Source organism: Orcinus orca, chromosome 18, assembly GCF_937001465.1.
Source record: "Orcinus orca chromosome 18, mOrcOrc1.1, whole genome shotgun sequence".
Lineage (NCBI taxonomy): Eukaryota > Metazoa > Chordata > Mammalia > Artiodactyla > Delphinidae > Orcinus > Orcinus orca.
In genome coordinates this window covers 75,862,295-75,888,196 of record NC_064576.1, presented here as the reverse complement: position 1 = coordinate 75,888,196, position 25,902 = coordinate 75,862,295, and the positions used below count along the sequence as shown (strand labels likewise).

Below are 25,902 nucleotides of genomic sequence, written 5' to 3'. Positions count from 1 at the left end.
ATGTTCTAATTTCATTCTTTTGCATGTGGTTTTCCAAGCACCACTTATTGGAGAGACTGTCTTTCTCCACTGTATATTCTTGCCTCCTTTGTTGTAGATTAATTGACCATAGGTGCATGGGGTTATTTCTGGGCCGTGCTGTTCCACTGATCCATGTACCTGTTTTTTGTGCCAATACCATACCGTTTTGATGACTGTAGCTTTTGTAGTATAGTCTGGAGTCAGGGGGCAAAAAATCACAGATCTGTTTTAACTTTCCTCTGGAATTGTTGAAATTTGCTTTCTGTAACCAATCCCCCAAATAAATCCTGATGTTGCTTAGTTATTGAGAATTGGAAGAATTCATCCCATTAACCTTTGTTTACCACTTCTTTCTTGAAATGGATTCTTTTTCAGGCTTCTCTTCTTCTTATCTCAGAGGCTAGCTCCTCCTCTTCTATGGATTTCCTAATTTCACAGTGTACCTGAGTTCTGTCCTAGGTTCTCTTCTTTATCTACACTACGCAGGTAGGTGATTTTACAGTCCTCTGGCTTTTGACATTATCTATACACAGAGTTTCAAATCTGTGTCTCCAATTACAATCTCTTTTATGCTTTGTTGGGATATCCAGCTGCCAGCTCTGCAGCTCCAGGTAGACAGGTAACAGGTATCTGAAACTTCACATTTCCAAAACAGAATTCCCTTCCTTCCCGACCCCCAGCAAATGCAGTGTCCTTCAAGCTTCTGCCGTCCTCATTAGTAAATGGCACCATAGTTTTTCTGGGTTCACTCCAAAACCTCATGTCATTGTTGGTTCCATCTTTCCTTGCACATGACTCACAACTAGTACATCCAGTTGCTCTTACAACAAATATTTCTCAAACGTAACCATTTGGTAACATCTCCGTGGTTACAGTCTTAACCCAAGCCATCATCATCATCATCTAGACCACTGCACACCCCCTCACCTGTTGTCCTTCTCTCTTCACCTCAGCATCCAGCAGGTGGTTATCTTTCTAAAGTGTGAGAGCATGTCACCCTCCATGTTTAAAACCCTCCAATCCCTTCCCATTATTATTATTTTTTTATTATGCTATGCTTTGGTATTTAAGGAACCAAATACCAAATCCAAGGTCATGAAGATTTTACCCTATGTTTTATTCTAAGAATTTTATAGCTTTAGTTCTTAAACTTAGATCTTTGATCCATTTTTTGAGTTAATTTTTTTAATATGGTATGAGATAGTATCCAACTTCATTCTTTTGCACATGGATATCCAGTTTTCCCAGCACCATTTATTGAAGAGCATGGTCTTGGCACCCTTGTTAAAAATCAGTTGACCATACACGTGTGAGTTAGAGTTAGGGTTAGGTCAGTGCAACCTCTTTGGAATCAGTTTACTCAAATGAATCTAGTGCCCTTGTGGACCAGAAATAGGTGAGAAGTATATGAGCAAAATTTACTCATTATGCTTGTATTTGGGGTAGATTCCAAACCATCATTGCCCTGGCACATAAATCATCAAATGCAATGTCAAATCCAAAGCCTCAGAGGAAAGAGTTCAGTCCCCAAGAGAGCAGTGAGAGCTTAACAGTGTAAAACTTTGTCCAGAGTGTATCAGCATTAAATTAGCACTGCTGAAACAGTACCTTGAAGATTTGCAGTAACACCTGGACGTTCCTTCCAATGTGCATATAAGTAGAATCCTGGAAGCTTTTTATATTACTTGTCTTATGGCCTTACAGATTTAATGAACCAAATGAAAACTGAATCTCTCTTCCACATTCCATCCTTTATCTCTAGGTAAGACAGAATGTATTCTTATTTCAAGGTAGAGTTTTAAGTGTCCATATTTCTTAAGCCACATTTAAAGGAATCATATCTTAAGTAATTTTAAATGTTGTCTGTCTTCATCTTGTACATAAAACTCCAGCAAATTTAATATTGGCATTCATCATGCTCTTCAAAGCAATCAAATTTGGGATCCTCAGCATTTCTGTGTCAATAAAATAAGGTGTGGAACTAGCAGATTCGATGAAGACCTGCTTCATCCTTGCCATACTGGACGTCTGCATGCCGTTTGACTTGGGTTTAGAAGATGGGGGAGTGGAGATGTTTCCAGGCCTGAGGCTCTTAACAGCAGAGATATGGAAGGGGGGAGGAGATCCCCAAGAGACCGGCTGTGGACTGCAGAGCATTGCCACTTGCCTCGTGGTGGCACTCCCTGGATTTGGGGCAGCTGTGGTGTTCTGAGAGGAGGACCTGAAAGTATTACAAGAGTTGTTGGATTTGAACAAATCTGCTTGGATCGGAGCAGCCCAGTCTGAGCCTGGCCACCACCGCTTTGCCCGCATCTGCTCTGTGGGCACACGGCATGTCTCTCTGGGTGCTTGATGCTGGGTGTACGGAGAACCGCCGGCTCGGGGCAGACGCAGGCAAGGACTCTTGCTGATATATTGAGTGTTTTTATCGTGAAAGGGTTAGGGTTTTGTCAAGTACTTTTTTAGCATAAATGAGATGATCAAGTGTTTTTTTTCCCTTTCATTTTTTTATTGTGTATTACGTTGATTGATTTTTTTTGTGATTAATCATCATTGCCTTCATGGGATAGACCCCACTTGGTCATGGTGTATAATCCTTTAGTATGCACTGACTTTGATTTGCTACTATTTTTGTTGGGGGTTTTTCATCTATATCTGTAAGGGATCTTGATCTGTAGCTCTCTTTCCTTACAGTGCCTTTATCTGGCTTTGGTATCAGGGTAGTGTTGGCCTCACAGAATGAGTTAGGAACTCTTCTTTCCTCTTCATTTTGGGAAGAGTTTGAGAAGGAACGGTGTTGGTTTTTCTTTAAATATTTGGTGGAATTCACCGGTGAAGGCATCTGGTTCTGGGCTCTTCTTTGTCAGGAGGTTTTTGATTACTGATTCCATCTCTTTGTCATGAGATGCAATATGAGATAATAGTCTCTCTGTTTTGGTTTTCTGTCTCTTCTGTGTCCGTTTTGTTGGCTTGTGTATTTCTAAGCATTTTTCTATTTTACCTAGTTTATCCAATTTGTTGTTCATAATATTCTCTTATAACCCTTTTTATTTCTGTCAAGTCCATAGCAATGTCTGCTCTTTCATTTCTGATTTTAGTTATTTGAGTCTTCTCCCGTTTTTTCCTGTCAATCTAAGTTTCATCAATTTTGTTGATCTTTTCAAAGAACCAGCTTTTGGTTTTATTGCCTCTATTGTTTTTCTCTGTTTATTTGTCTCTGCTCTAATCTTTATTATTTAATTCCATCTGCTAGCTTTTGGTTTAGTTTGGTCTTATTTTTCTAACGTCACAAAGTTAAACATTAGGTTATTGATTTTAGATCTTTTTAAATGTAGACATTTGCTGCTATAAATGTGTTCTGCGATCGTTGAGTACTTCCTATTATTCTTAGACTAGAATTCAAACTCCTCACTATGGTTTACAGATCCCCACACGCACTGATCCCGACCAGTTCTCTGGCGCTGTCTCCTTCCACTCTTCTCTTGGTTTGCCCAGGAATTGTTTTTATTTCCTGACTTACTAATTAACTTAATGCTTTAGTGTAGTAACATTAAATAGGTGAGTGACTGATTAACTGAATTCCTTAGTGAAATAACAATAAGGTACCTTTTGATAGCATGTGGAACCATTGCTGTGTATCTTCGTGAAAAGTTTAAACATATGTGGGAAAAGATTGAACGTAAATGTTCATAGCAACATTATTCATAGTAGCCAAAGGGTGGAGACAACTCAGATATCCACCGTCTGATGAATGAGTAAACGAAATGTGGTCCGTCCGTACAGTGGAATGTTATTCAGTCACAAGAAGGGATGAAGTTCTGATGCACGCTGCAACGTCGGTGAAACTCGAAGGCATTCCACTAAATGAAAGAAGCCAGACACGGAAGGTCACGTGATATTTTGTGGTTCCATTTATGTGAAATACCCAGAGTAGGCAAGTTCATAGAGACGGAAAGCAGGTTAGCGTTTACCAGGGCGCGGGCGAAAAGGGGGAGGACAACCATCACTTTAGTGGCGATGGTTCACAATGTTGTGAATGTACTCAGTGTCACTAAATGTAAATTTTATGTTACGTATATTTCACCACAATAAAAAAAATCAATTCAGTTTAAAAAATATATTTTTTTCTGTGCAAACAGAAAAAAAATCTCATTTTCAAATAATGTTTTTTTATCGGTTATTGAAAAACAAACCACATAGTTCAAAGACCGAAGTTTAAAATGAAAGATAAGTAAAAAGATGAAGACTCACTCTTTTACATTACGTTACATCCAGTGTCAGAGTGCTTGATATAAAATGGATTTTAAAAATCCGACTGTTTTATTTATTGTTTATTTCAGAGGAATATGCCGGTGGCTTGAACTCCAAAGGGTTTATCTCAACAGATAAATGAAATCTGGTGGTAGGCAGTGCAGAGGATCTGAGCAGGGATCAGTAAACGACTGCTCTTTCCATGGGAATGCAGCCCTAGCCATTCATGTACACATTGTCTGTGGCTCCTTTTCACTGCAATAGCAGAGTTGAGTGGTTGCAAACCTTCCCAGGAAAAGTTTGCCCACCCTCAGTTTAGATACTCCATTTCGTATTTGACATCACTGAGGATTCAAGCCTCCTCTACAATGTACTCCAACGTCCTCATTAACAAACTTTTATCCCCATGGCTGGCCAAGAAAAACAACCCGGGCACATTCAGGTAAGGATATCTCCATGAATAAGAATTACACAGTGTGTTCCTCCCAGCTGGATTATAACTTGCCTGAGGCTAAGAACCATACTTTATATTTACTTATATTCTTTATACTTTGCATTTAGAAAAGTAAGAAATAGTTTTATTAGGTCTATAAAAAAATCAGAAGAAAATACTCAGGGACACTTTTGATACTCTCTATCTTCATTTCTCAGAAATAAATTACTGATATTATTTCTTTACATGTTCCTTTGTTATCCATAGTCAACAAATTCCACTTGGAAAGAAAAAGGAACAGTGCTATTCTAGCATGTCAAATAAAATGTAATCATGGCTTCTTGCCCCTCCTTCATCATCATTATCATCATCATTATTATTATTTTAAATAAAACCAAGGATACTTCAAATGCCAAAAAAAAAAAAGAATAGAAGCTTTCTTTTAATGTGTGTGTCCCTTGTAACTAGGGGCAGGCAGGGCAAGAGAAAGGGGAGGAGGTGAAAAAAAAATGTAAATCATAATTGCATATCAATACCTTCATCTAAATTAGAAGAGGATCTATGTATAAAATAAATAAGACACACGGATATAATGTGCCACACAGGGAATATAGCCTATATTTTATTATAACTATAAATGGAATACAACCTTAAAAAATTGTGAATCACTACATCGTTACACCTGAAACTTATATAATTCTGCACATCAACTATACCTCAATAAACAAATAAATTAGAAGAGGGAAAAAAAATCCAACTATTTTGTTTATTGGCAGACTTCTTTAGTACATCTGGAATTCATACATTGAATGTTACCATAGATATTTTTGTTTAACCAGTTTAGATTAACAAGATAAACCTTACACTCCAGGACTGTATCCTTGCCTCAGTTAAGATTGCAAAATGCTGTTTATTAATATTTTTTTTAATGAAAGAACATAGCTAGAAATAGATTCATCAGGTTTTAAATTTGTTAAACAGTTATTCAACATGGGGTTTTTTGGTTGGTAGTGGTTGTGGTGATGAAAGAGCACAGAAAGCAATGGATTGATTTGTACTTTACTTGAAAGAAATATAAAAGTCAAAGATAAAATATATTACTGAAAATTATTAGCAAACGTCTAAATTGTAAGTTTATCTTCCTGAACGAATTGTTAATTGAGTTGCATGTGCCAAAGCATGGTCATCGACAAGTGAAAAGGCTCACATGTCCAATCCTGTTGGAGTTTCCAAAGTGATCTGTCACATAGTGTGACACCTGCTGTATTATTATTTTTTTTTTTTTTTTTTTCTTTTTTTGCGTTACGCGGGCCTCTCACTGTTGTGGCCTCTCCCGCTGCAGAGCACAGGCTCCGGACGCCCAGGCTCAGCGGCCATGGCTCACGGGCCCAGCCGCTCTGCGGCATGTGGGATCTTCCCAGACCGGGGCACGAACCCGAGCCCCCTGCATCGGCAGGAGGACTCTCAACCACTGCGCCACCAGGGAAGCCCCCTGCTGTATTATTTACTTACGTGAACTCTCTGATGAAAACACAAGGCATTAGTGAGATCTTAAACATGGAAGCCCAGACAGAAAGCATAATTAGTTCATTTACAACTGGTTCTTCCCCACTCTATTTATCTGACACTCACCTAGTTCTACCATATAGACCTTACAAAGAACATTTAGAAAATAAATTTAAAGAGCCATGTGTTCTTTTTCGCTGCAGTAACATGCAAGAGCCTGTTTAATCTTGGGGCAAGAGAGGTTGAATTTGTGAAGCTCTGTTTGTTTTAAGTTAGGTCAAGTTATATTGTATATGTTAGCTAATTAAGTAGAATTTACTGGTCTGTACAAAATTTGAACTAGCAGTCCTTCACACCACAGTATATTTTTTGCTCTAAGCAATATTGTTGGAATATTGGAAGGAGCATAGCTTAATTTTTTTAAAAAGAGCAGACGGACAAATCGGGCCTAAATCTAGATTCAAGCACCCGATGGTTGTTTAAATGAAAAACTGTTTAAAGATTTGTACAGATGTCTTCATTTTTAAAAAATAATTTATCTTGTATTCAAATTGTTGAATACTTTATATTACAGTAAATTTGGTTGAAGAAAATGAGGAAAGAAATCAATTTGTAAAAATATACTCATGTTGAAATCAAAGAAGCCAGCCAAACGCAGTACGGACCAAGGAACCCTGTAGTTTGGTTTGCTTTCCAGAATATGCATACCCAATGGTGGTTTAAGTGAAAAACTGTTTATAGATTTGAACAGACGTCTTCATCTGTAAAACCCGTGCTGTGAAGGATTATTATGACATTCCACAAGTGGGTAGTAAGAGGCCGGCCCTCTGTAGGTGTTTGGTGTGTGGTGTCTGTGATAATGTTGATGATAATTTGGATGACTTTCTACAAAAAAAATTCATGGGCTTCTGTTGTTAGCAGATCTCTAAATGTTCATGTAATTTTCTCCATCCCTCTGAGTGGTTTTAGGGGGAAGGCGTGGGTAAAAATGTAAGATAAAGATGCCTAATTTGGTAAAATGATAGGAATGCGATTTAATCGTTCCCTGGATCCAATTTGCCTAACAGTCAGTTTCTGAAATTGACACCAAAGCAGCTTTTGTTGGGAGATGTGACTGACCCCTTGAAGGTCCTCTCCTTGTCTGGCTTCTTTGGTAATTCACTATGAGTCAGTTGTTGCTGAGTGTGGATGTTTAACTAAGATCACACTTGGCGGATAATCACTTAAATAAGATCCCTTTTTGACGAGTCCATGGGGCGCTAATTCAGGTTGAATAGAGAGATAAATTTTTGTTTCACTCTCATTCTGAGGTTATAGCCAATGACCTCCAAGGCTTGTGTATTGATAAACCTGAGCAACCCTTGCTTTTTCTCCCAGAGTCAGGTTAACATAACGTAAAGCGAGTGCCTGCAGACGAAACTGTTATTTTCCCCCAGCTGTTTGCACCTGTACTGTCACCAGCCAGAGGTGGAGGGATGAAGGACACACGCATTGTGGGTATAATCTCGTCTCAGTGACTGGACGTTTGCCGCTTAACAAACTTCGGGGAACGCTTAGGGTCTTCCAGTTCCTTTCACAGACATGCATTCGTGTCATCGTTTATATTTATTGGGCACCAGCTGTGTGCCCAGAACTCTTGTAAGTATCATCAATACAGTGGTGAACAAAACCTATGACATCTCTGCCCTTGTGGAGCCTGTATTTCAGGGAGGGGTTTAATTGGTTGTGCTCAAGGCTAAGCAGCTGTAACAGGGAAGCCCCCCAGTAGTGCAGCCTCTGTAAGACAGCAGGTCCTCTGTTCTGTAACCGTGCAGGTGGTGCAGCTGGTGGAGCAGCTGTGCTGCAGGTGTCCTTCAGAGGCCCAGCGCCTGGCCCTGCTGCTTTGCCAGCCTTTGGGTAGCTTCCTCATCTGTCCTCCTCACCCATAGGACCCAGACTGGGCTGCTGCTACATGCAGCTCCAGCCCCAGCGAAGGGGACGCTGGAGTAATTTGTCCCTAAAGTGGAGGTGACGCAGATGCCACCCCATCCCTTCTGCTCGTCCTCCCGGGCCCCCTTGACTCTGATTTGGACGTATCACACTTGGCTACAAAGGAGGCTGGGAAGTGTAGCCTCTTGCTGGACCAGCTTCAGCACAAGGCAGGGGGTGGGTTTGGGGAAGCAGAGTGGGCTGTACTGCTCCCACCACAGGGGAGAATGACAAGGAAGCACCCAAGTTAAATATATGAAACGTCAGATGGTGGCAAGTGCTGGGGAGGAAAGGAAAGCCGGGGGGCATTGGAGAGAGGTGACAGTTTTAAGGAGTTCGGCAGGGAAGCCTCACTGAGTAGGTGACACTTGAGGAAAGAGCTACAGCAGTGGAGGGGTGATGCTCGCAGCCCGGGGAGGGTGCTGCAGGCCGAGGCCATGGCAGGGAGGAGGGATTCATGGGGCGCAGGGCGGGTGCTGGGAAGAGGGTGGGGCGGGGCGGTGGAGAGCTCATTTTTGGATATGCCGGGCTTAGGTGCTTCCCCATCCACGTGGCGACGTCCAGCTGGCCGTTGGGTGTGTGACTCTGGAGTTGGGAAAGCAGCTTGGACTGGCAATGTAAAGTTCAGAGAAGTGACATGCAGCGTCTGACGTAATCCTGTTCTTTGCTGTAAAGACCACGCTCATCTCCGTGGGGAGAAGCCGGCCAGGCCACAGGGAGGTCACGGGCTCCTGACCGCAGACCTGCTCGGGTGTGCAGGCGTGCATGGAAGCTTGTTCCGCCCTGAGAGAAGTTCTCACGGCCCCTCGCAGTGGATCTCGGTGCCACGTATGAGCCCCTGTGTAATCGTCCCTGGGGAGGCTGAGGTTCAGGGAGGGGCCAGATGGTGCCAACCAGCTCCGTCGTCCCTGTTTAGCACCCTCTGTGGAGAGTGGGCTCTGGGACGAGGGAGCTTTTGTTCAGCAGGTTTTTAAACACAGCCTACTCAGGCGTGAGGTTGAACAAGCAGGGGGCTGAGAGGAAGCAGAGCTGCAGTTACTAGTGGAGGGCGTCTGGGCGCTGCCCCTCCTGCCATCTCGCCCTCGAATCCATTCCAGACTCAAGCCCCTCCGTAGAGTTGCCCCTCTGCCCAGCTCATCGTGCGACACTGAGATCCACGCTGGGCCAGAGGCCCTCAAGTGGAACCAGCTTCCATGCACACCTGGACACCTGCACACCTGGACACGTGGACAGGTCTGTGATCAGGAGGCCTGTGGTCTCTCTGGGGCCCGGCCAGCTTCTCCCCACAGAGATGAGCCACATTCTGCTCGTCGTTACCTGACAGATGTTTTACCTGCATCCCTGGACAGGGTGGTCCACCAGAAAGGATCCGAAGGCCAGGTTCCGGCTCTCAAGCTGCCTGCATGTTGCTGTGTGACCTTGAGCAAGTCCCTCAAAGTCTGGGTTTTCTCCTCTATAAATAGAGGGTGGTCAACGGACTTCACCCCGTCGTCAGGAGGGTGGGGTCACCGGAGGTGCATGTCAGCGTCAGGTGGAGGAAAGGTCCACTCCGGCCTGAACTCTTGCTCGGACATTTCCGAAAGCAGTCGGAGCCCGGCAACAATTCCCCCCGACACACACGTCTCCCCAGCTGCGTTCCGAAGCTCTCTAGAGGCTGAGGTGCAAGGAGGGCGTCTCAGCTACTCGGATTCACTCCTTGTCCCACTCCAAAGCGGGGAGCAGGCCTTATAGAAACACTTGCCAGGCCTTGCAAATGACGCCCGTGTTCTCATCTGTTCAGATCCGCACTTAGCCTTGTAGGACTGAGACGTCTTAGTCACTGCAGACACTCATACATCATCGTCCAGTTGAGCTGAGCCCACTGAAATGTTCAGTGTGAAACTGAACCCACATACAGTGTGTCCTGTAACGTGAAATTTAAGCGAAGAAACAGCTCTCACTCTGAAGTAACTTGCCAAAGGGTAGTGCTGAGATCAGGGAGGAATCTGATAATTGGTGAGGGTAAGACGTGCCTTTGTGTTCCAGAAAAGTTAGAACTTTCCAGAGAATACGGGTAGTCCTATTCCTGGTTCCTCGGAAGTACCGTCAGGATCCTAGCAAGGTGAGGGTGAGGTGCCTTGTAGGCATCGAGGTGCTTGGCCAGGGAATTGAGTTAGAGCCGTGGGTGGAAAGAATCTTGAATCTCAGTATCATGGCAGCAACGACAGGTCAGAGCAGCAATCTTTTTTGGTTTGTAGTCAATAAGTCCTTTTCTGAGCCAGAAATTAGTAGGGTAGAAGCCACTTCATACAGCTGGTACCGCTCCCTCCCCTCTGTTTTTACTGCTGAAGTCAAAAGAATGATAAGAAGATAGGCTTTTATCGGGAGCTGATGTGAATGAGTTTCTGAGGGTAGTTCTAAAATCTAGTGATATTCGGCCCACTCTCTCATAGCTTCTGTAGTTATGTCTGCATTGCTGATGTGACGAACTTGAGAATGATGAACCCATTTCCCATTAAAAAAAAAAAAAAAAAGATGGTGTTTGCTGTCAGGGTTGTCATAAACTTGTCCATATAAACGAGAATAAAGAATGTGGCTTTCAGAGTGTGCTTCCCATGGGGACTCTTGGGAGGGGTGTTTGCATTAACAAGATGCCTTTTCGTATATAGGTGTCAGAAACTGAGAGGCGAAATGTCTGTATTTTCTTGTTCGTCTTCAGATGCTCCTGCCTGGGAAATGCATAGAGAAGTAGCTTATTTGGTGTAATTATGTTTAAAATGGATGTTATTATGACAACTCAGTAGCACTGATATCACAGTACTAGTGCGCTTCCTTGGAAAGGTATGTGTTACCAAGACTTTCCTGATTGGCTTGGGGAAAATGAGCCCTGAGTCACCAACCACCAAATTACAAATATACCCATTTGAGGGCATTTCAGCTGATTTATGTTAGAAACGGTTCCTGTGAAGGCAAGGAAGTTGACTCATCCATTTTAGAAAGGTTTTAAACAATAAGAACCCAGAAGACTCTAATCTTGTTCTACTTTAACCTGAATTCCTGGTTCCTTGTAGGGTTTTTCTGAATATCTAATACTCCATTGATCAATGAGTTTCACTTAATCCTTACATCGTAGTTAGGAACTTTATCTTCGACTCAAATAATGTATTCAGTCTCATTTTGATAACAGTTCTGCTAAAGCCTGGTATTGACTAGAGCTTGGTTATTTGGTGGAAAGTTTCAGCTAAGGGGCCTGATCTCACTCTGAACTAAACCACTTTCTCACAAACATAAATCAACTTCACCATTTGGTCGCAACAGGTAATACTTAATGTTTCCCAAGCGTAGCCCACGATTTTACTTGCATTCGATATAAATTCCTATTCGTGTATTTACTTACAGTGTTTGCACAGCTGTGCTTGTGTTCATACGTCCTCTTGTGAATTTGTCCCCTGACAGAGGCTGTTTCAGGTTTAGATTTCATCTCTATCAGGTCAGAGGTGTAATCTGTTTAACTTGCTGTGTGATGAACATCTAACGTGTGCAATTTGATTATGACACTATGTCTACATAGCTAAAAGCGCTATTTGTTTATGAATATTAAAACATGTTTACAAACAGATATCCTTCAAAATGTATGATTGGATTAAGATTCTTATTCATCCAGGTCCAAGGCATATGGTTTATGTGCCTTTCCCAGTGGCAATAAGAAGCGTGTATGAGGGTGGCCCAGAATCACTGAGTGTAGATACACCAAGATTCAACATTCCAAAACGATCGCTCCTGCGGTCGTATTTTTATGATTCAATAATATCAACCCTGAAGTTTCTCTCTGGCTCTAGCCGCAGGGGTCGTACAGTGGAAACCAGGCTTCAAGGGTTGGGATGGGGGTGGGGCCTGTGCACTCAGGGGTGGGGCCTGTGCACTCAGGGGTGGGGCCTGTGCACTCAGGGGTGGGGAGAAAGTACCAGGTGGCCTTTTGTGCCGTGTGCAGCACAGATGCAGACACCAGCCTGTCATCTCTAGGGCTGCCAAGTCCATTACCATCACCGTGAGCCACAGGGGCAAACGGCCCTCAAGATGTGCTTCGTCCAAACTGAGAAGTGCTGTCAATCTGAGGTCACAACAGTGTTCGGTTTTTTTCTCCAAAACTTAGGGTGTTGTTCAGTAATTTAACAGCTAAGGCGTTAAAAAATGTTCACTGTCTCAGAAATTGGGGGGCCTGCTGTGAGGTTATGAATGATCCAAGTCCTGGTTTTCCCCTAAAGTGGACCCCCAAAGCATACTTTAGTTCAGCCTGCTTAAAACTGTAGAAGGTCTAATTCCAATTAAAGGGCGCATATCGAGTGCTTGCTCTGCGGCCCACACTGCCAAGTGCTGGGGAGGAAGAGCAAGATGACAGATTCCCAACTCGCAGATGGTTCTGGTCCAACGGGCCCGACAGCACACGTGTTGGGGCTGCGCGTGGTTGGTGTCATGGGAACAGAGGAGAGTCGCAGGGAGAGGTGCGGTATTCAAGCGATCTCCCAGGCGGAGGGAGAGTCTGAGCCCTCTAGAACACCTCCCCCTGGTCTCATTGATGTTGCATGAAGGCCACTGCTGCAGGGGACCCCGAGCTCAGTGTGAGCACCTGAGTCCCTTGGGTGGTCGAGATGTGCTGATTCCATCCCCGTGGTTTTCAGGTACCAGCAAGGTCAACCTGGTGAGGATCCCGTCCACGGCCTCCAGCCCACGGGACACGGCCCTGGCTGCCGTGATCTGCAGCGCCCTGGCCACCGTCCTGCTGGCCCTGCTCATCCTCTGTGTCATATACTGTAAGCGGCAGTTTATGGAGAAGAAACCCAGCTGTGAGTTCTGAGCCCTTTCTGTGTCTTAGCATCTTGGTGAGGGTGTTGGTCATCACTGCCATCCAGGTGTTCGACGATAACCTAAGAGGAGAGTCAGGTTGCAGCCAAAGGGACAGAGAGAGCACGTGGAAACAGGCGTCCCAGGGGCCTGCTCCCCAAGGGGCCTCCTGCCAAAAGGCGCTGAGGGCGTGGCCACTGGGCAGCATCACTTCCCGGGGACCTGCGGAGGCAGGGGTACCCCCGCCCCTCGGCAGAAACACAGCTCGTCTGGCAACACAAGTACCTTACATCTCGAGCTGTCTTGACCGATTGTTTCATATCTTTGCTTCCGTGTAAGAAGTATTTTTAGATGTGAACAACAGCTCTCCTTTCCTTTATAACTGCAAAAGCCGGGGTAGTTCTGGTTGCACTGGGATGTTTGTGGGCTCCTCCTGGGGAAGCTGTCTTGCTGACCGAGTTCTCGGCCTCCGCAGGGTCCCTGAGGGCACAGGACCTGCAGTACAACGGTTCTGAACTGTCCTGTTTCGACAGACCTCGGCTCAGCGGCCCTGCGCCCCACGCCTGTTGTCAGTGCCACCGGGACTCGGCCCAGACCTGCGGTAAGTTCACTGCTTGGGGGCCACTAGGAATGCAGGCCCTGAAGCTGCAAAGAACTGCTCCCACTCAGTTTTCTAGTTAAAGCTAATCTAGTTCAGTCGTTCTCCCCCCTCCCCTGATGTTTTGGGTGTTTTGTGTCTCTTAAGTATTTAACAGAAAAGAAGCATCCCATTAAAATTCTAGAATTTCTCAGTAACTTTTTAAGCAAGTTTGCCTTTATTTTGGGGTGAATTGATTTAAAATAATATGAGCCTTTTGTAGAGCAGGGGATCCATCTCCATCCTTGTCTGGTGGATTCCACCTGAACCTGCACGTAAGTGTCTTAGTGTGTTTTGGGATATCTTAAAGAAGAGGGAGGAGGGAGACCTATTGCAGGGTTTTCCACAAACCATAATTGCCTGTGGGGTTATTGACAGAAGTGAAAGTTTAGGGAAGTCCAGGCAGACCCCGGAGATACTATGGGTTCGGTTCCAGACCACTGCAATAAAGTGAATATTGCAATAAAGCGAGTCACGTGATATTTTGGGCTTTCCCAGTGCATATAGCGGTTATGTTTGCACCATACTGAAGTCTATTAAGTGTGCAACAGCATTATGTCTAAAAAAATAATGTATACACCTTAATTTAAAAATACTTTATTGCTGAAAAATGCTAACCGTCGTCTGAGCCTTCAGCGAGTATAGTAGTAACAGAGATCCCTGATCACAGATCAGCAGAACAAATATAATAATAATGAAAAAATAATGAAAAATTCGAAATATTGTGAGAATTACCAAAATGGGACAGAGACACAAAGTGAGGAGATGCTGTAGGAAAAATGCTGTCGACAGACCTGCTCGACGCAAGGTGGCCACAAACCTTCACTTTGGGAAAAAGCAATAACTGTGAGGCACGACACAGCCGCGTCTGCCTGTGATTCAGATGGACTTGGTTTCTAACGTGGGCAAAAACGGGCAAAGGTCACGCCAGCTGGCACACTTCCTGCCCCTGTCCCCACAAACTCACCTCCTCTGCAAAGTAAAAATCGACGCGGCCGCAGCCCTTCCAGAAGCCTGCCCGCCACCTGCCCCATCCACCCCTCACAGGTCCCCCGGCACCTGTGGTTGCAATAGCGCAGCAGCATTTTGTCTCCTGTAACCTTCCTTGAAGTTAAACATGTCCCAATTCAATTGCTTATTGTCTCAGAACTGTCCGATCTTTCTTTTCAAGAAATTGAAGGGTTCAGCTTTTCAGTCTAATATTTAATATGTGGGATAAGGCATCTTCAACGTAATTATTTCTCTACTGGCCACTACTGTCTTCTGCTTTAGGGTTAAGAATAAAACATGGGATTGCCATGGCATGCGTGGATCTGGCTTTGCCTTTGCCTGCAGAGATCGTAGACTCAGCTCCTGACGGCACCGATGCCTTGGTGATTCTCAAGGCGGCCCAAGCACCGCATTTTCTAGATGCTGCGCCAGGCACTGCCCCTAGATCAGAGTTAGCAAACAGGATTACTTGGGAGGGAAACTTGGGTTTCAATGTGATCAAGTACAGCTTTGTGCAAACTCTGCCTCATCGTCACTTCTATCTGAAAAGAAAGATTAAATACGTGGATGGCTTTGTTGCACGTTTTTGAAATAGAATGCAGAGACTGGACAGCATCCGCCCCCGCTGTCACCCGCCCAGGTTCAGTGTCGCTCATCATATAAATTGCTTCTTCCTTAGTGACAGTGCCTGTTTTCTTTTCACTTTTATTTTGACATAATTTCAGACTTACAAAAATGTTGAAAGAATAGGACAAAGAATTCCCACATACCCTGTCCCTAGATTCCCCCAATATTAATATTTTATCTCATGTCCACATTTGCTGTATCATTTTTATCTCTTTCTAAGTATGGTGGGTGTACACAGTCGACCCTTGAACAACTTGGGGGTTAGGGGCACCCACTCTCCGCCCAGTCAAAAATCAACTTGTAACTTAGAGTTGGCCCTCTGTATCTGCGGCTTCCCTGTGTTCACGGTTTCTCCATATCCGTCCTACATCCTCGGAACCAAATACCCGCTGATCGTGTGGCCCTGTAGTATTTACTGTTGAGGAAAATCCTCCAATACGTGCACCCACACAGTGCAAATCCATGTTGCTCAAGGGCCAACTGTGTGCTTTACATAGACATGTACACAGTTTTTAAATTTCCATTTAAAAATCAGTTGCAGGGAGTTCACTGGTGGCCTAGTGGTTAGGATTCTGGGCTTTCACTGCTGTGGCCTGGGTTCAGTCCCTGGTTGGCGAACTGAGATCCCACAAGCTGTGCGGAGAGAAACATCTGTTGCCGATAAGGTGTCCCTTTACTTCAGTGCTTGGTTCCTAAGAACAAGAATGTTCTCTTACACAACAGCGTGATTAACGCTCATTTCCTAATTTTGTCTGTATGTTTTACTATATCTATAGTTTTATAAAATCAGAGTTACATATGTCTGTATATGTTGTAGAGAGAGAAGTCTAGAAGGCTGTTCAGAAACGTGGACAGTGTCTTGCAGCTTATGGAATTAAGGAAGATTCATTTTTTAATTTCTGATCTAATCTCTCTATTTTTAAAGTTTTTTTCTTCAGTGAATGTGTATTATCCTTGTAACCAAAAATACATACCGCTTCAGTGAACGTAATAGTTTGCAAAGCTGTGTGCACATAGATAGTTATTCTTTAAGATACATTCCTAGCAGTAAAAAAACAAAAAGTTGTGTGTGTGGAGTTAAAGGGTTTAGACGTGTATGTTCTGCGCTGCATGGCTAGCCCGCTCTGCAGAAACCCTGTGCTCTTTCCGCCCTCGTCAGCCATAGGTGAAAGTCTCATTTCACGTACCCTCTCATCATTCCTCTTCATCCTTATTTTCATTGTAGTAAAATAGACGTCACCTTAAATTTACCGTTTTAGTCGTTTCTCAGTGTACAGTTGGGGGGCATTAAGCACGTTCACATTGTTGTGAAACCATCACCACCATCCCCAGAGCTTCTCCACAACCCGAAACTGAAAGCCTGTCCCCTTTAAACACTCACCCCCTATTCTTCCTGCCCTCCAGCCCCTGGGACCCACCATCCTACTCTCTGTCTCCAGGAATTTGACTCTTCCAGGTCCTTCATAGAAGTGGTCCATCATTTTTAAGATAAGAAAAAAGAGAAAAAATTAAACCTCATAACCCCTTTCCCCCCGAAAGCCACCCAAAGGGGAATAGCTAAATTTTCGAGAGCAGTGTTGAACTGGTATAAACAAGCACTGCTCCTCACAGCCCTGCCGGCTTTCCTAGGGCCCGTGCATCTCATCCCATCCCCGTGCTGTGACGGGGCCTGCAGCGTCGGCCGGGAGACTCCTGCTTGTAGGGTGCACTCCAAGGCCATTCTTCAGGACAGGTAAATGGGTGCTTTTAATCTATATAATTTCGTGTTCCCGTGTGCAAATATACAGGCTACTCATGTACCAATTTTCATGGGAAACTATGGGACATCACTTTTTTAGTATCGTTAATAACATTCTAGACATTGTAGGGGGTGGGAACTTTGGCAAGAATTAGGTAAGCGTCTCAGGGTTACTGATAGCCAGGGTAACATTCTTTCTTCTTTACATTCTACTAATTTTGTTTTTGTCTTATATTCATGATTTGTGACACTTCCATCATCTGTAAGTAATTTTTAGCATGTCACATACTCAGAGAATTTTAGAACAGCAATCAAAGGAACTCAATTAAGACCCAGGAAACTGCCTATTTTAGACATCGGATTAAGTTTATATTGGTTAGAAGTAGGTATAAAAATTCGGTTTTAAAGTAAACGTAGTAATTTAACTTACTGTATTGAAGGAAGTTTATAACAAAGGAAGCATGAGAATTCTGACTCAATAACTTGTTGTTTATTTCATCTAGAAAACTGAAAAGCATAGCTGGAATGTTGCTTTGTAGTAGGTTTTTCTCCCACTAGAGTACTTACAGCTCTTTCGAACATGTGTCCAGAAACACAGGCCCAGCGGGGGAAGCAGTGCCGACTTTCTTTGGGTCCCTTTCGAGGTCCGTCTGTGGCGAGTTTTCGGACGCCTGGCCGCTGATGCAAAATCCCAGCTGTGGTGACGACATCTCTTCTTGCGCTTCTTATCCTGAGCTCCCTGGAGAAGACGTTCACTCTCTCAATCCAGAGAGTGCAAGTTCAGCATCCTTGGACTCAAACAGTAGTCGGGGTCTGGTGGGCGGAGCAGTTCCAATTCAAGCTCACCCTGAAAGCTTTACAGAAACTACTGATTTATCGAGACTCAACAACTCAGTGCCAGAACCAGCGCTAACTCAGGACGCGCTCACTGCCAGAAATCAGCTGGCTCAGGAGAGAGGAGATGTCCATCACCTGGCCACTCAGCCGTCACCCCAGGTAAGGCAGCGATGGATTCGGTGTGGGCACAGCAGTGACTTAAGGAAGCCCAGAGGGAACAGGACTCTGTCCCCCATTAAATGTGGGGGAACCTGGGGAGAAGGTCTTTCCATCCTTCATAACTTCTTGTATGTTATAGGAGAATATATTTAAATTAAATTTCAGGAGTCTTTTTTTTTTAACTAACAGCTTATCTCTAAGGCCATCCAGGGCAGCCGCATTCTTTTCTCCTCTTGTCACTCCAGCTACCCAGCACCGCACCCCAGCACCATCCTGGCTGAGAGATGAATTAGTTATGGGAGCATCTTGGAAGCAGTTCCTCACCTTTGTCTTCCCCTGTGATGTTCTTATGCCCAATACTTATATGCTGTCCATTCACGGTCAAGTTAATGAGAATTCAGGTCCCCTACGGCTACCCTTTTCCCTCCTCTCTCTTTCACTGTGGTTTTTCTAGATCGCTTTGCTTTGACTGATTGATCAGTTTGGTTGGAAATTGATTGTTGGTTGTGATCTGGCAGCAAATACAGCAGAAGATCCTTCCAGATGGAAGGGTCTGACATCAGGTTTTGGGGTGGGGCCGGTGGTGACTGAAGGGAGATGGGCTCTGACCCCGGGGGCCCCTGGGCCCTGTCCCTGCTTTCTCGTCCAGGTGAGGAGGTGGCCTTTGCTGAATTGGGCTTGGTGTGTACAAGCGTTCCCTGAATGTGAGCACACACATTGTTGGTGTGCGTCCTTCTGGGAGAACGATGCCGGCCTTGAGTATGAAAGGGCAGAATCACAGCAACAGGGGCTCCCAGGCCCCGCAAGCCCTGTTCTGCACAGACAGGGCTGCTCTCATCCTCGGTCCTTCCTGCCCCAGATCAGGGACGCGGCCGATGGGCCACAAGCACGCTGCGCGGGCTCCTGGATAACACCTCTGTTTCCTTGAGACGTCCTGTCTTTGTCTAATAAAGTCAGAAAGAGTCTAAAGTCAGTGTGGACGGAGATCGTTCCTTCTAAGAACACATATGTGGGTTTATGTGCATCTAAACCTGCAGTACTTTTTTTTTTAACTATGAAGAAAATCTATAAAGCATGTACAGGGAATTCTGTACTGAAAACATTTGTTGGCTTTGGAGAAAAAACGATGTTGGTTTTCTTATAATAACGGAAATGAAGAAGAGATCCATGAACGGAGGAAGATCAAACAAATGAGGCCGTTTAAAGAGCCCAGACTGTGTAGCTCTGTGGCTGGAAAGCTCACTCACTGACCTTGTTCTTCGGGGCCAGCCGCTGATTTTCACACTGTTCATGAGGATAATAAGAAAAGACTTAAGAGTTGGCCTAGGTGCATATAGGTCTCAGCATGGACGTGGCCCACAGACCTTTGGACAGAGAACCCCCAGCAGCCCAGAGCAGCTAACAAGCCCCGAGAACGGGTGAGAGGAGGACGCAGAAGACAGGATACGGGGCCCTTTGGCATCTAATCCCAACATCCCAGTCGGAAGCCTTGCCACGCACTCTAGAATGAACATCTTAGGACACTTACTATTTCATCTGAGTCACGTTTTCATTACAAAGTGCTGAAGTTTCTTTTCCATCAAGTCACTTGGTTCTGATGATAAACTTGCTTGTGTTACCTTCACGAATTATCTGTTTCACCTTCTCGTGTATCCACTGTCAGAAGAAAGTCTGAGTGGCTGCAGTGACGGTGCTACCATCGCACTAGCTACAGTTCTTCCGAGTATTGTCAGTAAATAGAATTACTGCTCGTCTTAATTTTGTAGCTTGTCCCCAGTCTTGTGGTGTAAATTCTAAAACTAAGGAATGAAGCATCTCGAAGCCACGTCGTGTCAGAAGCAACCCAGCCTGCCCTTTGTCCTGTCTGTGTTATGGAGGAGGTGGAGGTAGGGTGGATGAGCCCTTTTATCCCAGCTACATGGATGCAAAAGTGTGGAAACGTAGTTCAGTGTGTACGATTGGTGCATCATGACGTGAATTCTTTTCATAGAGAGTTGTCAAGGTAATTATGATTACATAAAGATACCTTCAACTCAAAGTCTGATGGAAAGTTATAATTACATATAAGATGAATGAGGAAATGTTACATTCTGCTTGTTCCATGTAATTTATTTATTTATTTTTGAGGTAGTTTTCAGTGGCTAAGGACATCACCAAATATTTTTTTTATAAATTTATTTATTTTATTTATTTATTTTTGGCTCCGTTGGGTCTTCGTTGTTGCACGTGGGCTTTCTCTAGTTGCGGTGAGCGGGGCTACTCTTCCTTGCAGTGCGCGGGCTTCCCATTGCGGTGCCTTCTCTTGCTGTGGAGCACGGGCTCTAGGCACGCGGGCTCAGTAGTGTGGCTCGTGGGCTCTAGAGCGCAGGCTCAGGAGTTGTGGTGCACCGGCTTAGTTGCTCCGCGACATGTGGGATCTTCCCGGACCAGGGCTCGAACCCGTGTCTCCTGCATTGGCAGGCGGATTCTCAACCACTGTGCCACCAGGGAAGCCCCACTCCATGTAATTTATTAATGAAAGGTTTTTATAGGCTTTCCAAGATGTGTTGTCTTATAACTATTAGATAATTTTGGCAAATCTAAATAAGACATCCTGAATTCAGGAAAGGGATTGTTAAAATGTAAATCATTTCCATTTTCTCCATATAATTAAAAATAGCAGGGCTTCCCTGGTGGCGCAGTGGTTGAGAGTCCGCCTGCCGATGCAGGGGACACGGGTTCGTGCCCCGGTCCAGGAGGATCCCACGTGCTGCGGAGCAGCTGGGCCTGTGAGCCATGGCCGCTGAGCCAGCGCATCCGGAGCCTGTGCTCCGCAACGGGAGAGGCCACAACAGTGAGAGGCCCGTGTACCGCAAAAAAAAAAAAAAAGAATTTGATTTCGGAAGCTTTCTATTAATGGACCAGAGGGCAGGACTCCTGGCTCCTCAAGTTCAAGTGCAGTGAGCTTGGCCCCTGATGTGGGCTCACTCCTAACCCAGGAGGGCACTGTTTTCTGTTCGGGGGGGTGGATGAGGGCAGCTGTTGCCAAAACAGCCCCACCCCTTTTTAAACAATTTATTTCTATTTTATTTTCAATGAAACTTTAAATTCCTACCCAGGCACTCACTTGTATTTTAACCTCTATTTCACGTGAATACAAGTTTCATTCACTTGTATTTTAACCTCTATTCACTCTTTTTCCCCAGCTTTATGGAGATGTAATTGACGTATAACATAGCAGAAGTTAGAGGTGTACAGTGTGACGATTCGATTTATTGCCAAGGGCACCAGGGGACTTTTGTCCGTATTTGGTGTGAGGCTCAGATCTCTAATGTGTGATGCATTTGTTTCCGAAAATTTATTTTTACATGGTAGTCTTCCTGTGGGTAGTTTAATGCCACCCAGAGTCTGATAATGATATGGTTCGGGATAAAGCAAATAGGGGTGAGAGCTGTCTTTAGTCTGTATGATTCCATTTTAATCAAATGTTCCCTGAACACACCTCCCCAGAAGGGAACCAGGTCTAAGATACTGAGACATCACTTGCTAAGGTATTTGGGAGAAGGAAGCCAGCCTGTTTAATAACAGGAAAAGTTTTCTTTGGTGGTGTTTCTTAACCAACATTTTAAATGTCAACATGAAATAATGGAAGGAATGCTAGAAAAGATATGAGATGACCTGGGTTCTAGTTTCTCAGTCTATCAACAGCTCTATTTTTTCCTTATTGGCCAATTAAGTATAATTTTCCTTCCTGGTAGCATTAATATGGTTGTATTATCATATCAGTTGATCAACATATTTGATAAAACTATCTTATTATTGAGAGAACCTCAGAAGTTTCTATTTCTAGATAATCTCCTTAGACCTTTGAAAAAAATTTTTTCTGTAAATGTGTCTGATATGTCACTAATGCCAAATTAGTGGTAAGTTAATGAAGGGTTACGGCGTGAATGAAGGTTTCACTCACGTACAATAACACGCAGGTGACCCAAGCCTCGCCCCCTCCCAAAGTGAGGTCACTGTGCTTTTGTGATAAGGGACAGAACTAAAGGCTGCTCTCTCCCGAGGACGTTTGCCCTGTGACGTATGTGTGAGTATTCCAGGGAGGTCATTATAAGAGAAGTCTCATTCCCAGACTCTTTCTAAACTTTCTCCAAGACTTCACAGAAGTTTTAAATTCAAAGACTAAGAATAGCATTAATTATTAACCATCTTTGTTCTTTAAAAGAATAGACTAAAGAATCCTAAAACCTTTACCTACAGTTGCTTTAAAGGAGTGCAACACAGAAACAAGCGTTAAGTGTTTGACTGAGGTTGAAAATCAGCAAAAGAATTGTTCATTGATCCAGTTGGTTTGGGGCACATTTTCATCTTTTAAGGTCTGCACATATGGAGTGACTGTGGGTTGTTAGGAAATCTTTGTTTTTATTCTCAGAGTACATGGGTACCTGATATTGGGACACCCTTACAGGAACTTCTCGTCCATATATTATAAAATTCATGTGCACAGTTAGTAAAAGCTAAGCACCATAAATGTTTACAGTCCCAGTTTAGGGCTTTAATTTGTCAGGTGCTGTGTTCAAAGCTGTCCTTCTGTCGCCGTTTCAGGAGGCCGAAAGGACTTGCTTCTTTCTGCAGTGAAGTGTCGTATGGAGCCCAAAGGGCAGCCACTCCTCTGCTTATGGACTCAGCACCGTCTGGACCTCGCATGGCTTCTGGGGGAAGAAAGTAAATCTGAACCACACTGATGGCATTTTAAGCCTTTCAACCGGTTGCTTCTGATCAGACCAGCTGCAAGCTGAGACCTCAAGGAATACACTCCAAGCACTTCTGAGACTTTGCATCTTTCCTACACAAGAAGCTTCTACGCTACAGGCTGACTTCAGAGACTGACGGGCCAAGTTTGCAGCCACCGAGCTTAGGGGTATAACGAGAAACAGAAATGCATTCATGCTTCTTTTCACGGTGGAGGTGGTTTGCCAAGATTGAAGACCCAGAGTAAAAATTTTCATTTACATTTTCTTTCCAGAAATAATTTCATATATCCTACTAAAAGTCGGCGTCAGATGAGTTACCTTAGTTCTTAGGTAGCATGGGTTCAAAAGGGAGTGTTTTTATTTCCTGAAGGTCACCTTTTCATCTTCTAAATAATTAGCATAGGAGGTTAGAATTGACTTCACATGGCCTGCCTGAGTCTTGGGTTTATTAGATGATGTTAACTGTCCTAACTGGGAATCAGAAGAGACCAAATCGTGCAGAATTGAGGCTTCTCGCCTCAGCCACTGTCTTGTGAACAGCGGCCGAATTAGTTAACAAGAGGGGCCTGAGTTAGGACATGTGTTTGGGAAAGGACTGCCCATCCCTCTGAGTTAAAAACCCCTTAGCATGCGCATCCTAGATTAGCAGATTTATGTGAAAATCCATTGATATGGAAGCATTTGTTACTTCTGTCCCTGGGACTGAGCTTAAAAGATCCAGAATTTCTCTTTTATAGAGAATCGGTATTTATAATGATCTTTTATTTGCATCGTATTTTATACTAAAGGCTTTAGAAATGACGACATATCAGGTTTCCCTGCTACTGAAGCATGACACCAGGTGAGTAGTCTTAGGAGACTCTGCATATTAGGACCAGAAGAAAAAGCACAGCTTGTAGGCAGCGTTTAGGTGAATGGATTATAACTGCCATACGGGGCTCCCACCAATCTCCTAAGCTGCTTCAGCACAGTAATTCCCACCGTAGCCCAACGGCGCTGGATTTAAGAGTCTGGTGCTTCTGTGAAGGCGCTCCATCCCCTACCACCTTGGTATCTACCGGCTAGAATTAGCTCTAGAGCTGAGACAGAAATAACCCTGCTCAGTCATGAACCAGGGGATGGCTCGTTGGCTCGCCTCTGCGCCCTGGAGAGGAATTATTTGAGCAGAATTTATTTTTTTCCTGCTTGAACGTATGTGATCAGCTCTGGCTGTTGTCTTTTAAGTGATTACTATTAGCTCTGTCCCATTTGCACTTAAAAAAGAAATAGACCTTTGAACATCCCTGTGTTAGAGAATGCTGAGATATTTTGTTTCCAAATCAGTCTTCTACCTGACATTTAAAGTGAGCATTAGAGGGTATTCCTGGGCAGTCCAGTGGTTAGGATTCAGCACTTTCACTGCCGAGGGCCTGGGTTCAATCCCTGGTCGGGGAATTAAGATCCCGCAATAGAAATCTGCCTTTTCCAAGGACATTTTTATCTTCCCTCTTATTGCCCCGTGCTTTGCTCTCTTGCAGTAGTGAGCTCTCACGAGGCCTTTTCCTCGTGCTGGGACTGTCCCTCCATCTGCAGCTCAGGATCCCTGTGCGGACATGAGCTCACAGTATGTCGTGCACGTGACCTCCGTTCCTTTGACTGAAATGGGAAATTAGAGGGTCTCATGGTAAGGCACAGCCTTTCCTGTCTACCTGGTGTCCAGTCATAGTTGATTGACTTTCTTTTTTCTCTTCCTTTTTTAGCCTAAACCAATGGTTCCTAAGCTCTGGTACTCACCAACTCTTCTGAGACTTGCCCTTAGGAAATATATGTAAGGTATTTAGGACCTGATCACAAGAGGTCCACGAAAATGCAAGTTTCACTGTAAGTCACATGTGTGCCGTTCGTAGTTTGTAATCTGATCACTTTTGTGGTGACAGAGGGGTGATCCAAGTAGGCCAGGGCTGTGCTCCTTTTTGTAACCTGAGTATATTTTCCACATGCAGAGCCCTCTTTAACTTCAAAGGCAAAAACCCTTGCAGGAGAAAGCTGAGATTGATGGGAATGAGACTTTGGCCACAAATCCTGAAACATCACTTTTGATCAATAGAGAAACACTTAGGGTTAAAAAATTGATCTCATTGGATTCTGCATTTGAAAAATCCTGGATTATTTTGTTGTGGACCATTTTTAAAGTCTTTATTGAACTTGTTACAATATTGCTTCTGTTTTATGTTTTGGGTTTTTTTTGACCCCAAGGCATGTGGGATCTTAGCTCCCTGACCAGGGATCGAACCCACACCTCCTGAATTGTAAGGCGAAGTCGTAACCACTGGAGTGCCAGGGAAGTCCCGATCCTGGGTTATTTTTATCCAGAGGAAGACAGTTTACTACCATGTGCTATGGAAGCATACAATGATGTTATAGTCTGCACTCTTTGTCAATGCTGTAGAGGACAATCCAGTTGGCATTTCATGTCAATATCCTGCAGAACTCAGCTGCTAGGGTGCTGATGCCAGGAACTGCCATCAGCTAATAACAGGGCTGGGAGTGCGGGTGCTTGAGACTTCCGGCACTGCAGACGCTCACTGACAAGGATGAGATCAGGGTTGGAGAACAAGCACATAAAGGCGTGGGGTTTTCTAATCTTGTATGTATGGAATGTATTTTTCAAATGTAGATTTTTCTACTTTAGATAAAGTGTTAATGTTGCCATTACCTAGGTTAAGCACTATTGTCTGTGCTAGTAAAAAAAAAAATAGAAAAGGAAAAACTATCCATCATTGCTTTAAGGCAGTCAGCTTGCATCAGTTTAGACCCCATCATGACTGTTTTGCATACTGGAATTGATACATTTGTAAATGTTGGTTTTCTTACATAACTAGTTTTGTAAGACCTTTTTTTTATTTGTGAATAAAATTGTTACCTGGTATTCTTATCGACACGTCTGGTGAGAAAATGGTTGATGGTGTGAATGCAGGTATGTGTTCCCCTCCTGCTCTCCATGGAGGGTCTCACTAAGATCTCCTCTTTCCCCATGTATCCCTCTCTGGATTTCAGTCTCTAGGAGGGAGATCTGGAATCCTCTGGTTACATCTCTCAGGCTGGTCAAGCTACTGAAAAATGTACTGAGTTATTTGAGAAGCTTTAGTATCAAGGTTTTATCATGACCTCTTTTTTTTTTTTTCCTTCATTTTGTGAC

General features: G+C 44.1%; 1 protein-coding gene across 7 annotated transcripts in view; it reads left to right on the top strand.

The window, feature by feature from the left end:
• TNFRSF19 (TNF receptor superfamily member 19) overlaps nucleotides 1-25,902 on the top strand; it is a 158,443-nt gene that overhangs the window by 65,005 nt on the left and 67,536 nt on the right. For 5 of the 7 annotated variants that reach the window (XM_049701313.1, XM_049701316.1, XM_049701315.1 and 2 more), the window contains 4 exons: nucleotides 12,838-13,002; nucleotides 13,476-13,601; nucleotides 16,884-16,986; nucleotides 17,583-17,988. In XM_049701313.1, coding sequence (XP_049557270.1) covers nucleotides 12,838-13,002; nucleotides 13,476-13,601; nucleotides 16,884-16,986; nucleotides 17,583-17,988 — 800 coding nt within the window. Of the gene's footprint in view, nucleotides 1-12,837; nucleotides 13,003-13,475; nucleotides 13,602-16,883; nucleotides 16,987-17,582; nucleotides 17,989-22,575; nucleotides 25,633-25,902 lie in introns of those variants that run through there. The other 2 variants (XM_033409449.2, XM_049701312.1) reach the window with 2 other exon arrangements.